Source organism: Podarcis tiliguerta (genome assembly GCF_965153285.1).
Source record: "Podarcis tiliguerta genome assembly, chromosome: 8".
Lineage (NCBI taxonomy): Eukaryota > Metazoa > Chordata > Lepidosauria > Squamata > Lacertidae > Podarcis > Podarcis tiliguerta.
Window position 1 is genome coordinate 42,802,608 of NC_139541.1, and position 15,190 is coordinate 42,817,797.

The 15,190-nt window shown below is 42.1% G+C and overlaps 1 protein-coding gene across 2 annotated transcripts in view; it reads right to left on the bottom strand.

The window, feature by feature from the left end:
• Positions 1-234: 234 nt before the first annotated feature.
• Positions 235-15,190, bottom strand: part of CDH5 (cadherin 5) — a 30,966-nt gene continuing 16,010 nt past the window's right edge. For both annotated transcript variants that reach the window (XM_083452458.1, XM_083452457.1), the window contains 11 exons: positions 14,441-14,640; positions 11,906-12,194; positions 10,295-10,411; positions 9,227-9,394; positions 8,018-8,205; positions 6,761-7,014; positions 6,146-6,276; positions 4,955-5,079; positions 3,449-3,557; positions 2,735-2,980; positions 235-2,452 (listed from right to left, as the gene is read on the bottom strand). In XM_083452458.1, the coding sequence (XP_083308584.1) occupies positions 1,944-2,452; positions 2,735-2,980; positions 3,449-3,557; positions 4,955-5,079; positions 6,146-6,276; positions 6,761-7,014; positions 8,018-8,205; positions 9,227-9,394; positions 10,295-10,411; positions 11,906-12,194; positions 14,441-14,623 (2,319 nt within the window). In that variant the 5' untranslated portion in view covers positions 14,624-14,640 and the 3' untranslated portion in view covers positions 235-1,943. The remainder of the gene's footprint in view (positions 2,453-2,734; positions 2,981-3,448; positions 3,558-4,954; positions 5,080-6,145; positions 6,277-6,760; positions 7,015-8,017; positions 8,206-9,226; positions 9,395-10,294; positions 10,412-11,905; positions 12,195-14,440; positions 14,641-15,190) is intronic.

The window sequence follows — 15,190 nt, forward strand, 5'->3', positions numbered from 1 at the left end:
AATTTCTGCATGCAAAGGATGTGCTGTGCCACTGAGCTACACCCCAATCCTCAGTACATTTATAGCCCTTTTATGCCTTGGGGGTGACATACAAACATAAGGGAAGAAGTGGTTCCTCAGCAATCTGATAAGCAGATTTTATCATCCGGTTTGTAGATTCCCCTGCTTTTAAATGCACTAAAGTCACCATAGGTTTGCCCGAAGATCTTACTAATGAGCAGACAAATGCAAGTGTACATGAATTTGGCTTTTATGTAAGTAACCCTCCCCATCCACAACATACATACACACAACTTAAATAGGAAATGAAACTATCCAGTGCAAAAACCATTGATGTACAGTAGAGTAGCTTTTAACACAAACAGATTACAAAATACAAGGATCATAGGACACTTTAAAAACTGGATATCGTTTACAATTGCCTTACAATAGCTTTAAATGATTTTATAGTTAACCTCACTGGTTAAACATCACATACATTAATTACAACCAACTACTTTCATTAGTAGGAATATTTTGTTAAACAAATAATAGCCATACATTATTTAGTAGAACCATACTTATACGTATAGTTTGGATTTTGCATGCTAGTGAAAATGAGTATACCCTGCTCACAGAAAAAGTAAAGGTAGTCATGCTGGCCCATTAGAAAACAATAAAATCTGTATCAGGGCAACCAAAATATCACGCAATAGGTGGGAAGATTTGGAGTTTTTCAAAAAGAAGTCTTCATTAGACAACATGGTAAACAGAAGAATGGGGATGGTCGGGGGGGGGAGGAACTCGGCGGATGAAGAAGCAGTAGATATCAGGGCACAGTAGTAATGTAGACTGGGGGAGGAGGTAACAGCAATGGAGACTAGTCCACTGGGGCAAGTGGGGCACTGTCCCCTCCAAGTTCAGCCTGTCCTCAGCTGGCCCCCACCTACCTACTTCCTCACAGGTCCAAGAGGTAGCACAGGCTGTCAGCCTCCTCATCCTTAGTCTCAGAGCTGCCATTGTCTAACTCAGCAGAGAGGAGAATAGGGACAAAACTAGAATTAGTTGGCCCCTCCTATCACTCGCTTTAGTGCCCCCTACTGTTGGACTCCTTATCTTCTGCTGTTCCAGTCTCAATGACACCAGCCTCCACTGGATAACAGGCAATACAGCACCTGGGAAAGGTCTAGGCTAGTTTTGGAAAGGTCAAATCAGTGATGAACCTCCTATTAGTGTTTTGGAAGCATCAAATGCTTGAAATATCCATGTTTACAGTACCTGGAAGAAGGGGTGGGGGGCACCAGCAAGAAGAAAAGTGTTAAGATAGTTTCACAGTTAATGAGGCTTGTAACTTGGAAAAGTTCCCTGATGCTGAATTTCTTCAGCTGTGTTTGAAAAAAAAAAAAGCATTTAAAAATGAATAAAAAGTTAGCCTGTATATACATGCATAATGGAAGTTGCAATCAAATGAAACCTACACTCGAGACTAGGAAATTTGCACTTCCTGAAGTCCCAGAAATTGTTCCTTCCAGAATCATGGGTGGGTTTTGACTTAAAAGGGCAGATATTCTAAGTAACTAAAATAAGCAAGAAAGGATCATTAATGCTTGGCTGGGAAAGAGCCACACTTTGAAATGTGTGTGTGCCTTGGGATCTAGCCCTGCCCTTGCTGTTCATACATGTGTCAGAGTGCACCAGAAAGGACTCTATGTGGCCCAATCAGGGTCCTCCCTCATGTGCAGGATGCATTAGTATGCTCATGGAGTCCCGCCTGAAGTGCTCAAAAGTCATCGCTTTTGCTGTCTATCATCCTGGTCATGTAAACCTGCTCAGAAAGAAGGATGTTGAGCTGATTTAGGTATTGGGAATGCAGGAATTGCTAGTTGGTTCCGTCTTCTGAACCAACATATTCTTAGCCACATTGTCTGTGGCTAAGGCTGGGGGAACCTGTCAATACAGAACGCTCAATACAGAAGATCTTCACTGGGTTCCAGCCCATAAAGCTCTGCCAGCATTTTAAACCTGGGACCCCAGTCATTCAGAAAATCATAGTCGATGTCAGAGTCTGAGGATCCTGATCCCAAAGAGCTTAAGGATTCTGCAATGGACTCGGCCCCTTCATAACCATATATGTGGAGAGTGTCATATGGCAGCAAATCCCCGTCGTTGTCAGCTTCGTCTTTTTTCATCTCAATCATAATGCCCATTTCTCCAGTGCCCGAGATCCCATTTCCTGGGGGCTTTTGAACACGGGAGTACACGCAAGGCCTGTTCTCCATGGTCATCCTGGGTGACCTCATGCTGGTCTGGCGGACTGAGTTGAGGACTGACACATCGTAGCTGGTGGTGTCCATTTCACCACCACCTTCTTCATCGTAGGCCACCAGCTGCTCGTGGATATCCGTCACATTCTTCCTGAGAATGTTCAGGTCTTTCCTGTGTCGCTTCCTCATAACTATTAGCACCATAATCACTGCAAACAAATCATAAATTAGTTGCAGAATGGAGACGCAAAACAAGCATGTGGCTGAATAGAAAACGTAACCTGATTCAACCTGAGGTTTGGCAAGGTGGGAGAAGTAACCATCTCTGAAAAATGGTTGCTAAATTACTCCATTTTCCATTAAAGAGCAAAATCACTCCATTTTCATATCCCTTTCTGCCACCCCTTTATGTTCCTTATATGTAATAAAAGGGGTCTTTCCCCCTTTCCCCTGGGAAGGCCAGAAATGTGAATATTTTTGAGTAAATTTACCAATGATGGTGACGATGCAGACCAAGATGGCAAGCAGTGCTTGGACGCTGACTCCCATTTGTTTTGCTGGCTCTTCGCAGAAAGTGAAGTCCCCTTCCTCGTTGCACTTGCAGACATGGATGGCAAGGGTGTTTGTGCCGCTCTGCTGGGGTGAGCCGTTGTCAGAGATGATGATAGGCAAGTAATGGGTTTTGACTAGTTCCCGATTAAACTGTCCGTATTTGACGGTGACATTTGCTGTGCTATCTGAGGAAGGCAATAGCGTCTCATTAAGTGATAATCTCAAATGGTGATTGCCTTGTAGGAATGCCAGCAGTCTGAGGCTCCTGAGGCAAAGTAATCTTTTAAGGAACCCAGAAAATGTCTGGGTGGCCAGGAGTCATCAAGACTTCTTCTATACAGGAGTGGTTTGTTTTGGGAAATTAGCAGTTTTAGAGCATCAGTTTGATTCAGTGTTGGTCATTTGTTCTGTATTTTTTAATTTTGTGATGTTTTAGTGCTTGTGTTGTACATCACCATGATAGTTTTGAATGAGCTGGCAGTTTAGAAATGTTCTATAAATGATTATACAATATATACAATACAATATATAGACAGCCCTAAATAATTTATAAATAGGGACAAGCAAACCATGAAGCTGTATTTGGAGCATGGCTAGTTAACATTCACACAATGTTTCCTTTTTGCCACCTCATGAAATCCACAGAAACGTACCGTGATTGTCAATTAGAGTGAAGTTGCTCTCTTCAGACACCAGGGAAAACCTGAATTTCACTCCTGGTGACATTTCATCCTTGTCCACAGCAGAAATCATGATAACAGTCTACAGGAATTGAAAAGGTTGTCGTGAATACACAGGGCCATCTTTTCCCTCAAACAATTGCCCAGGAAGAGACTTCATGTTATGAGGTACAGTCACTCCCTGGGAGCAATTTGAAAAATATATTGTACCACACAGCCACGGGCTTTTGTGGAGCAGTGTAACAGGTTAAAAAGGTTAAAAAGAAGAAAAAGCCAGTCCTTGAAGCACCTCATAAGTACAGTTGTTGATTATGTGGCTTCATCTGCAGATCAGTTTTTTCTTAGTTATATTTTATCGAAAATTTTCAGTGAGAAAATAAAATAAAAGAAAAAGAACAAAACAAAAGGAAAAGCAAATATTAAAGAAAAATATAAAAATACTTGAAATTGCGATACAATATGAAATAAACAGTTTTGAAACTAAGGGCAATAGATTCTTAATATTATTTTTTGTTGTATAAAACATTAACTATAGAAGCTAAATTATTGTCCCACTGCTTAGGTAAAATAGGAACCTCCAATTCTTTATTCTATTCATTTCTCAGATGCTGTATGTCAAATTGATTAATTGAGACCAGGTATCTGTGGAAAACATTCACCAGCTTTTTAGTCTGAGAGGATTTAACCAATTGTTTTATTATCTTAGGTGTATTAGATACTGTAAAAGCTGCCGGTCCAAATAAAGACGTTAGCATATGTTGCAGCTGCAAATATTGCCACTGGGCTGAATCAAATAGGTGGTGTTTTTAGTTTAATATAGCACAAGTATAAAATTCATCATTCTCATCTATTAACTGGCCTAAAGTCAATATGCTTGCCTCCATCCTGTTCTTTCATATTACCATTCCCCACCCCACCCTGATTTTTAAAGTGGGATTTCCCCACAAAGTCAGTTTAGCATAGGAAAATCGTGTGTTCCATAGGAAAATCATTGTGTTCCATATTTTCTAGCTGACAATCTTGTTTCAGGAGAATCCAGGGTTTTAACATATTGTGATCCTAGTGCAGTCCATAAGATAAAGGAGCTATACATCTATATTCTAGGGTTGCCCAGGTTGGGAAGTTATCACTAATTTTGGGTTTCAAGTTTCTAGTATTTGTCAATAAATAAGCTTGGTGATACAATACCAAATCCTCCTTGTTTTATTTGCAGTTGCATTTTTAATAATGATACTCTTGGAGTTGAAGATCCCCAAAGGCATTTCCTTAATAAGGGGTTTAATTTTGGGAAATATTTTCTGAGAATATATCTGCAGATCAGTGTTCTGATTTGCACATAGGTTTAAGGGGGGCAAAATGGGAAGATTCAATCCAAAATGTGGAGCAAACTGGAAACCTCCCCATCCAACTTCCTAGGCTGGCAAGGATTGCTGGTCTGTGCGGCTGAGTAGTAAAAGCAGTTTGGTTCTGATACTTTACCTTTCCTGGTGCGGCATTTTCACACACTTTGGGATTGTAAACATCAGCAAATTCTGGTGCATTGTCATTTATATCAGTAACTTTAATGTAAACTGGTACGTGGGTTTCTAGATTGGGCACAATTCCTGAAGCAAGAAGAAAATCACAGATTTATCAATCAGGCATCCATCTGAAATCTAATAGAGGCAACCAGTATTCACACCACATCAGTGCGGTGAGTGAATCAGAGTGGAGGAACCTGGTTGGCTGGCCTCAACTCTGAGACATGTAAGAATGTCTGCAGAGAACTGCCACGTGTAATGCACAATTGTTCGCTTAGGGCTATCTTCATGCGATCTGGAATCCTAAAAAGCAGGGTTTTGGCTCACATAGGGTTGTATCCAATTCTAATATCCATTGGATGGAACTTGCAGAGAGCTGAGGAATCTGCTTTTCAGATGGTTCATTCCACGTAGGGACGGGCAAATCTATCAATTTTGGTTTCTGTCAGTTTCTAATTTTTCCAGTCTAAAGTCCAGCTCTCCACATTTCTACATCAGTTTGTGATCCCCCCCTCCAATAATGTTCTCATGAAAATTCACCAGTATTTTAGTGCAAATTTCTCCTGATATGCACATTTTTGTATACAGTTTCCCCTAATGTATGTATTTTTCAAAGCAATTTCCCCTAATATAACATGTTTTTGTATGGCATTGTCACCAATACACACATTTTTTATGCTCACTCTACTCTATGCATTTTTATAAGCATGTCTTGGTGAGAAACCTGCATTGCAAATTTCAAACAACTGTGAATTTCGAAGGATGGCTGTATAGCTATAGTTTAGGAAAGTGCGAACTAGGTAGATACACCTTTAAATGTGAACTGATTTGAATTCCTCCCTCCCTCCCTGCATTCCGTGATGCTGTATTATCATGCAAATATGGGTTTTTAACATAAAATCATATCCTTGACAGGATTGGAGGAGTGGGGGAGTGAATCAGATAGTAAGACCCTCATGATTGGTGCCATCCACTTGGCACAAGGCCTTGGGATGGTCCCCACTGAAGAATGGCTTTCGCGGCATGGATACAACAGCAAAAAGGTTCAAAGAGGAAGGACTTGTATTTTGCCTGCTTATTGCAATCTGCAAGGGAATGGCTGGGTGCCTCACTCTTGTCAAATTCCCTAGTGACACAAGTTCATACTTACTGTCTTGCTCCAGTTCATTGGCTGCCACAGTTATGTTATGCCAGGCACTTTCTTCCCTGTCCAAAGGCTTCAAGGCAAAAATATGTCCCTTGGTGGATATTTTGAAATAATTGGATCTCAGGATGTGATATCTGTGTTGGGTGCATTAAAAAATGGTATCAAAGTAGTATCTGAGGAGGAGCCAAGGCAGAGACAGAGTTGGGGCCGGGGGATGAGTCATTGGACAGCGAAGGGGAACATGAGGCATGGTGCTCTCTCCCTCCTCCACGGCCAGCTCAGGGGCAGGGCATGCGCCAGAGTCCCTTTGCAACCACAAGAAGGAGGCTCTGGCACTGCCCCAGCCCCAAAGGCCCAGCCACATGTCATGGGGGCGCCTAGTTGCTCCCCATCAGAAATGTGCATCTGGAGCCATGGCCTCATTGGCCCTGCCCATGCTATGCCTCTGGTTTAACAACATCTGGAGGGCCATAGGCTCTTCATCGCTGCATTATACAGTATAAAAAATCAGTTCTTCAACACATTATCATGGGCTGTATTGTGGATAAAGTGTTGTTGCAAGGGATGTAAACTCAGTTGACTAAGCACCTTTTGGGTACAGAAGAAACTTTCTGTTACCTTATTTCCCGTTTTGCTCTATCTGGGTCATGTGCCGACACAGATCCGATAACCTTTTTGATGTCACTTTCTTCTTGAACTTCAAATATATAGAAAGGTTGGGAAAAGACAGGTGGTTCATCAACATCGAGAACTTTGATTGTTACACTTGCAATACTCTTGGATCCTTTCGTTCTGGAATATGCATAGTTAATGTCGGCATCAGTTGCTTCAACATCAAACTTGTAGGAGGATACCTTCTCAAAGTCCAGTGGCTAAAAACACACACGTGAACATTATCAGTACACAATAAAAAGGGACACTGTGTATACAATGAACATATTTTTTATATTTAGGAACACAGGAAGCTAGGTCACTATTATCTACACTGACTGGCAGCAGCTCTGCAGGGTCTGAGACTGAGGTCTCTCCCAGTGCTACCTGGAGATGTTGGATATTGAACCCGAGGTGTCTGCATGCAAGGCAGATGCTCTACCACTGAGCTGTGGCCCTGCTCCTATGGAGATAGTTATATTTATATTTCTGGTCTGCAAAGCGCATTTTGGAATGAACCTGGAATTTAATGGAAACTCTTGCAAACTGGAAGTACAAAACTTCTGGAAGCACCTTTTGGGTACAGAAAGGTGGAAGTTTTGTACCCATGTAGATTTATTTAGTCAATTATTAGCCTGTTGTGTGAGAGTGGGTAATAATAATAATAATAATAATAATAATAATAATAATAATAATAATAGTTATTTATTTATACCCCGCCCATCTGACTGGGTTTGCCCAGCCACTCTGGGTGGCTTCCAACAGAATTAATGATAATAATAATTTAAAAAAAGATAAAACACCAGACATTAAAAACTTCCCTAAACAGGGCTGCCTTCAGACGTCTTTTAAAAGTCAGATAGTTGTTTATTTCCTTGACATCTGATGGGAGGGCATTCCACAGGGTGGGCACCACTACCAAGAAGGCCCTCTGTCTGGTTCCCTGTAATCTCTCTTCTTGCAGTGAGGGAACTGCCAGAAGGCCCTCAGAGCTGGACCTCAGTGACCGGGCTGAACGATGGGGTTGGAGACACTCCTTCGGGTATACTGGATGTGTCTAGATGTATGAATGGATGTGTGTGAGAAAGTGGTTGTCCCATCCATCTTTTGTACTGGCCCCACCAACCACCAATGTGCTTCTGGAAAATTAAGGGAAGGTAGTTCTTGGGCACACAAAGATTCCCCACCCACGATGTAAACAATGATACACTGATCATCACATACCTTCTTAGGTCTAATTATTCCTTCATTTGTGAACGGGTTTGGTTCTATCCTGAAGGTATCTTGATAAGGTCCTTGGACAAAACTGTACTTTGTATTTCTGTTCTGTGGCTCATCAATGTCTTCAACTTCCAGTCTACCAACTTCACCGTCTAACCTGGTATTTTCAGGGACTTCAAAATGGAAGTTTTCTGGAAAACAAACAAATAAAAGTATGTTGGAATAAAAGGAAAATTAGAACATATGTTCTTGCTAACAAAAGGATCATCTTGCTCGTTTCAGTTTTTATCACTAAATTGTGTGGCATTGGCCTTATGTGTGGCCATCTTGAGTGTTTTCATGCTCTGAGGCCTGGGTATCCTTTTGGCTATGGGGCTGCGTCGGGATCAGCTGTTGGAAACAGGGTGCCCCTGGAGTATAACGTACGTTAAATAATGGACAACGTGATGAATAACAGAATATTTGGCAGAAACCAAACTGCAGCAGAACTGAAACAGCACTGATTGTGACAAATACAGATCACAACATAAAGTGCAGCCTTCTTACATCCCCATTTGCAATATGCCTGTTTATTTTTAACCAGTTATGTAAAACTTGAAATTCAATATTTTTGTATTTAGATGCCCGTTCTAATTTGAGGCCCTAAACTGTAGCTTCTGTGTGTAAATCTAACTGATTGCTGTAGACCCACCCATTCATTCTTTTTTCCACTGAATGAATGGGAAAGGATGGTGTGTCAGTTGGTGGCATGGACAGAAGGCTGTGTTAGCTTCAAGGAACACAGGGCTGTAACCAACTTAGTCCTACTCAGAGCTGACCCACTGAAATTAATGAATTTAAGTTAGGCGTGTCCATTAACTTCAATGGATCTACTCTGAGTAAAAGTAGAATTGCATAACACCCATTGATTCATCTAGCTTAATACTGTCTACTCAGACCATTGATTCATCTAGCTTAATACTGTCTACTCTGCCTAGCAGTATGCAGTGGCCCTGCTTGGAAACGCTGGACAGCTACTGCCAGCCAGTGTAGACATGCTGTACTGGATGCATCAGTGGTCTGACATGCTGTCATGGAATATACAAATGTTCTAAATATCTAGTCAGATTTAGAACCCACACTGCATTACATTCAACTGAATGCAATTTCCATCAACTGAGTTAGGAGCAGATGGCTTCATTAAATTTAATTCATTGATTTCGCAAAACTAACTTTTCCTAAATGTTGGGAAGTTGTCGTTGATATCAGTCAGTGAGATGCGGACTGTAGCAGTGCCTGATTCTTCTGAGTATAGACCGTGGCCATCCACTGCTTCTACCACAATTGTATAAACAGGGGTTTTTTCTCTGTCCAAATCCGGTACAGCTGTGTAGATTGTTCCTGTAAAAGAAAAGAAGAAAGCTAAACATGCATCTGCCTCATCTATCACCTCAACATTTATTTTCTTTACTATTAGATTAATCTGTATAACCTAAATTTCTACTGCTTGCCTTTCATTTTGCCTTTATTTTTAATTTTAAAAACAGTTAACAGAATTTTGACTCCCTCCCTCAGATCACTACTTGCCAGTTTTGGTTGCCCAGCAGTCTTCTCCAAAGCAGTCCTCTCTTCTCCCTTTCCATCCTTCCAAGGTAAGTTTTATGTGTGGTGTGGTCTACCTACCTATCTGCTTCAAATCTAGAAAAGCCAGCTGTCATTGTTTGCTCCTCATCAGCAGATGAGGGGGTGAGAAATCCTTTGAACTTTTCAAAGTTCCTTCTAATCCCAAACTTTGGTGGTTTCATATCTATTGGTTTGGAATCTAAATGGGACCATCAGAAAGCATTGGTGCCAACTCCCTGGGGCCCTGAGTGCCTGAGCTCCCACAAAATTCCCCACGAAGGGGCTGGGCACCCACAATTTCAGTTCCAGGGCCATGCACACTGCATGGCACTCACAGCCCCAGGCACCCATGTTTGCAGGGCCAAGTTGGCACTCCTGTCAAAAAGTTATTGGTTTCTGCTTGCTTGGAAGACTCAGCAGGTGGGTATGCAGAAGCATATTATTTCACAGTGAGTCTGAAAGTTCTCAAAGATGAACAAACTGACTTGACAGATGATGTGGTGTGGCCTGCCTTCTACACAGAAGTTTCCTACTCAGGCTTGCCTGTTAGTGTGAGCATAAGAGTGCTTTGTTCTACTTATGGATCTCAGACTTCCCAGGATTAGCTTTCCTGAACTGGGAGGAGTTGAGTCTGGCAGGATTACTTTTCACCAGCTGATTTATTGATATCATACCTACCAGTATCATCTATTTTGAAGTATTGGTTTCCCTGAATAACTTTGTAGGAAACACGAGTATTGCCAAGAATTGTGGGGTCATCAGCATCTACAGCTGTCACTTTGGTGACTGATGTTCCTAGAGAGAGCGAGAGCAAGGGGGGGGGGGGAGACAGAGAGATTGTTACCCAAAAATGATATTTAATTATTAGTGTTTAGATTCTGTTCATGTAAAAAACTGCCAACAAGAACTGTGATGAATCTGCTTAAACAGGTGTGAAAAATCGACTCCCCTGAGACAAACCTTTTCCTCCCTCACCACTTTGAACCCTCCTGTTTAATGCTGCTGCTGTTAGGACATTTCTATCCTACATTTGCTCCAAGGCACTCAAGGCCATGTAAGTGTACACAGTTCCCCCCCCTCCCCATTTTATCACTGCCACAACAATGTGAGATAGGCCAGGCTGAGAGACAGTGACTGACCCAGGCTCTTGGTCCAGAACTCTAGTTCACTATTCCACACTGGTTATAATAAGAATGCTCAATTAAACAATCAAATAAATGTATAGCCTGCTCTGCCTCCCAAAGGAGCCCAGGGTGACAAACAAGTGATGAAACAATAAAAATATCTTTAAAACAATTCCAATGCAGATGTAGACTGGGAAAGATATCAGCTTAAAAGGCTTGGTGAAAGAGGAAGCTATTCTGGGGCTAGCCATACAAGTGGCGAGTCAAGGATGGAAAGGGTTAACTAAGAGAAGGGAGAGGTTACTTACAGACCAGGGTTCTAGGGTGGGTACTCTCTCTCTCTCTCTCTCTCTCTCTCTCTCTCTCTCTCTCTCTGTGTGTGTGTGTGTGTGTGTGTGTAAGCTCTCAAAGAACATTATGCATCTAAGTGCTAATCTGGGCTTGGCTGAGCTGGCTAGATGTCTCTTGAACCTCCATCCAGGGCCATAAATCACTGCACACGGCTAGCTCCACATGACTAGAGTGGCTCTGAGCCATGGTCTGTTTCTGCAAGTATTCAGCGTAAGAAACTAAGGGAGAGTTAGCTTTCTTACTGCAACTGGATGATCTATGCTTCTTTTCATTTATATTAGTGGTGGGAAACCTCCGGCCTCTGAACCCATTTCTAGCAAATTCTGCCCACTTGCCGATCATGTGACATCATTTGATGTTACCCATCTATCATTTTTATTTGTCCTGTCACTTTCCACGTTATCTGTGGCTTTCCCCTGATTAAACTTAACATTTTATGTATCTTACATTCATTTTAGATGCTTTAAAGATTAAGCCTTAAAGGAGACTTAAATTTAAGAATATGTAAAATGTTTGCAGAATACATAAAAATAAAATAAAAATAATAATAATAAATATGCATTTATTTTTTAAAAAATGTTTTGCTGGTCTTTTTGTTTCGTTGGCCTTTGAACCTGCTGACTTTTGCCCCTCCCTTTTCCCTTATAGCCTTGCCTGCTATTGGGCAGAGAAACAACTTCTAGGGTCCTAGGTTGGCTAGGTTTGAATCTGTCCCTTGGGCAGAAAGTGACTCCCCATGCCTAGTTTCTGTTAAGGTACCCTTTTTTTGCATGCAAGCACAGTAGCATTTTTTAAAAGAGAGAGATGAGCTTACCTAGTGGTGACATTTCCAAGACAGAACCATTAAACACTTTTTGTACAAAAACCGGGGCATTGTCATTGATGTCATAGACTATGATACGAAACTTGGAGGGTTGTTCCAATGACTTATTGGTGAAACGGTCAAGAATGTGAGCCCTCAAGTTGTACTCAGCTTTCTTCTCTCGGTCCAACCTCTCATTTGCAGACACATCTCCAGTGCTGTCTTCGACTCTAAACAGAGTCCCAGCACCTTCCCCTTCAAGAACGTATTTAGCATTGGGATTCCTGATGGTTGATGTGATCTAAAAAGTACAACAAAGTCTGTAAATAAGAATTAAAATGTGAAAGCAGAACAAAATTGTGACAGCCAGTAAGGAATCCTAGGAACACAGTCCCCAGATGTTACTGAACTACAACTCCCAGAAGCCATAGGAAGCCTAGCCAATGGCCAGGGACTCATAAAACCCATTGCTCAGGTTGTATATATGTGTAAATAAACCATATTTATATAAGGACACCAAAGTCTTTGCTGTGCTTTATTTCCAAAAGAAAACACAAACCCTGGGTATGCTGCCTGGAACCCTTAGAGTCTCGTCCCGCTTGGAGATAGGGGTGGCATACAACAATATAGTCAATGGAACAGTACATTATGAAATCCCCTCGATTGACTGCATGTGACTCAGGCAAAGCTTTTCAGATGGTGTTCATTGCTGAGTTTGATGCTGTCCTTGATGGAGGCAGCTGTATGTTTTCATCTCCCTGAATGTTAGCAGGGTTCTGTCAGGCTGTCATAGTGAAGTGAAGGGGACCTTTCTGGATCAGTGCATTTGCCTGACAGGCTGTGAGTACTGCAGCAAGTACTGTCTGCTAATGTGAGCTTGTTCTGTAGGACATGGCGAAGCTTCCTCTCTTTTCCTGGAATTGTCCCCAAAGAGAGTTCCTTCCTTTGTATGTTCGCTCGTTCGTCTTCCAAGAAAGGAACAGCATATATCTGATTCCTTCTCAACATGCTTGTGTTAGCTCTCAGACCCGCAAATGCACCTAAGCTTTGCAGAAAGGTCATAGTGCTATAATACTAGGGCTTCGTAGAAAATGATAGATTTCCAGCTTTCATGGCTTTAGGTACCTTCATGTAGATTCATGGGCAAAATAATTTCCTGGAACTGCTGTGGTGTGCACTACTTGTTTAATGTTTGCTGAATAATTTCTGTTTCTATTTATTTTATTTATTTATTAAATTTCTATACTGCCCTTCATCTGAAAATCACTTGCTGTTTCCAATATATAAACACAAAAATGCATAACATAGTAACAAACAAAAGCAATATCCCTTCCCACCCAGTTTAAAAGGCCATAAATTGTTTAATTAGCCATAGGCCTGGGAGAAGAATGTTTTTGCCTTACATGTAAAGATATGTAAGGAAGGTACAGGTGAGCCTCCCTTGGGAGACCATTCCACAAGTGGGGAGCCACCACAGAAAAGGCCCGTTCATGTGTTGCCACTTTCCAGACCTCTCGTTGAGGAGGCACATGAAAAAGGGCCTCAGAGGATGATCTCAGTGTTGGTTCATATGGAGAGAGGACATTCTTGAGGCATTGCGGTCCTGAGCCATTTTAGACTTTATAGGTCAAAACCAGCACTTTGAATTGGGCCCAGAAACTAATTGGCAGCCAATACAGCCGGGTCAGGATTGGTTTTATAAGCTCAAACTGTCTTGCCCGAATGAGAAGCCTGGCCACTGAATTCTGCACCAGCTGAAGTTTCCAAACCATCTCCAGAGGCAGCCCTATGTATAATGTGTTACAGTGATCTAACCTAGAGGTTACCAGAGCATAGACGACAGACATTAGGCTATCCCTGTCAAGATAGGGGTGCTCCTGTGTCTCCAGCTGAAACTGATGGAAGGCACTCCAAGCCACGAATGCCATCTGAGCCTCAAGCAACAGCAATGGATCTAAAAGGACTCCCAAGCTGCTTACCCACTCTTTCAGATGGAGTACAACCCCATCAAGAGTAGGCAGTAGAGTTGAGCTGGCATTCAGCATCAGCAGCCACAGGTTGGATGAGAGGCTGGCACACAGGCAGACAATAGAAATGAAAAGGAATTTGGAAAAGCATAGGAAGCTACTTCATACCACGCTGGACAATTTGTCAATCTACCTCAACTCTGCAACTCATAGGCGGAGATCTTCCTCGTCACTAGTTACCTGCTTGTAAGAACATAAGAAGAGCCAATGACCCATCTGATCCAGTATCCTGTTCTTGCAGAGGCCAACCCAAAAGCAAGACCTTCATGCAACAGTATTCACAGCAAGTGCCTTGGGCCGTGGAAGCAGAACATAGCCATCCTAGCTAGTAGCCGTTGATAGTTTCTTTCAACTGGAGACTCCGGGAATTGTACTTATGCCTTTCTGCATATAAAGCACATCCTTTACAACTGAACTATGAATTGATGGTTCATCAGTCGTTAATTGTAAAAGAACAGGGTAAAAATTACATTCATTTGGGAGGATGGGCAGGACTGAAATTCAACAAATATATTCTTACCCTCCCAACATGATGTGGTAGAGTCCCATTGTGTTCTTCGATAATATGCATTTTATTCCAGATCCACTCTCTCTTTATGCGCTTGTTAATATTGCTGTTAACAGCAGTCCTTGTGAAATCTTCTCCATGAGCACTAGTGGGAACCAGCGTCAAAGAAAGAAGGAGAAGGCAGCATCTTGCCATCTCTGTGGAAGAAAGCCCTGTAAAGCAATACAAACAATGACTACAGATGTTGTTGGGATCTTTCCAATGAAACTCTCCCCATGCACCTGAAGGCCTATCTTGTCTAGCATCCAGCTTCCAACAATGGCCAATCAGATGCCTCTGGGAAGCAGGGCATGAGGACAATAGCCCTCTCACACTGTTGCTCCCTAGTAGCTGCTATTCAGTAGCATGCCACCTTTACGTTTGGTGGTACAGTGGTACCACAGGTTACAGATGCTTCAGATTACAGACACTTCAGGTTACAGACTCCGTTAACCCAGAAATAGTACCTCAGGTGAAGAACTTTGCTTCAGGATGAGAACAGAAATCACGTGGCAGCGGCATGGTGGCAGCGGGAGGCCCCATTAGCTAAAGTGGTACTTCAGGTTAAGAACAGTTTCAGGTTAAGAACGGACCTCCAGAACGAATTAAGTTCTTAACCTGAGGTACCACTGTAGTATATCACCACCAAAACTAGTAGCCAATGATAGCCTCCTCCTCCTTGAACTTTTCTACCCATCCCTTACAACTATCCATTGGGTGGCA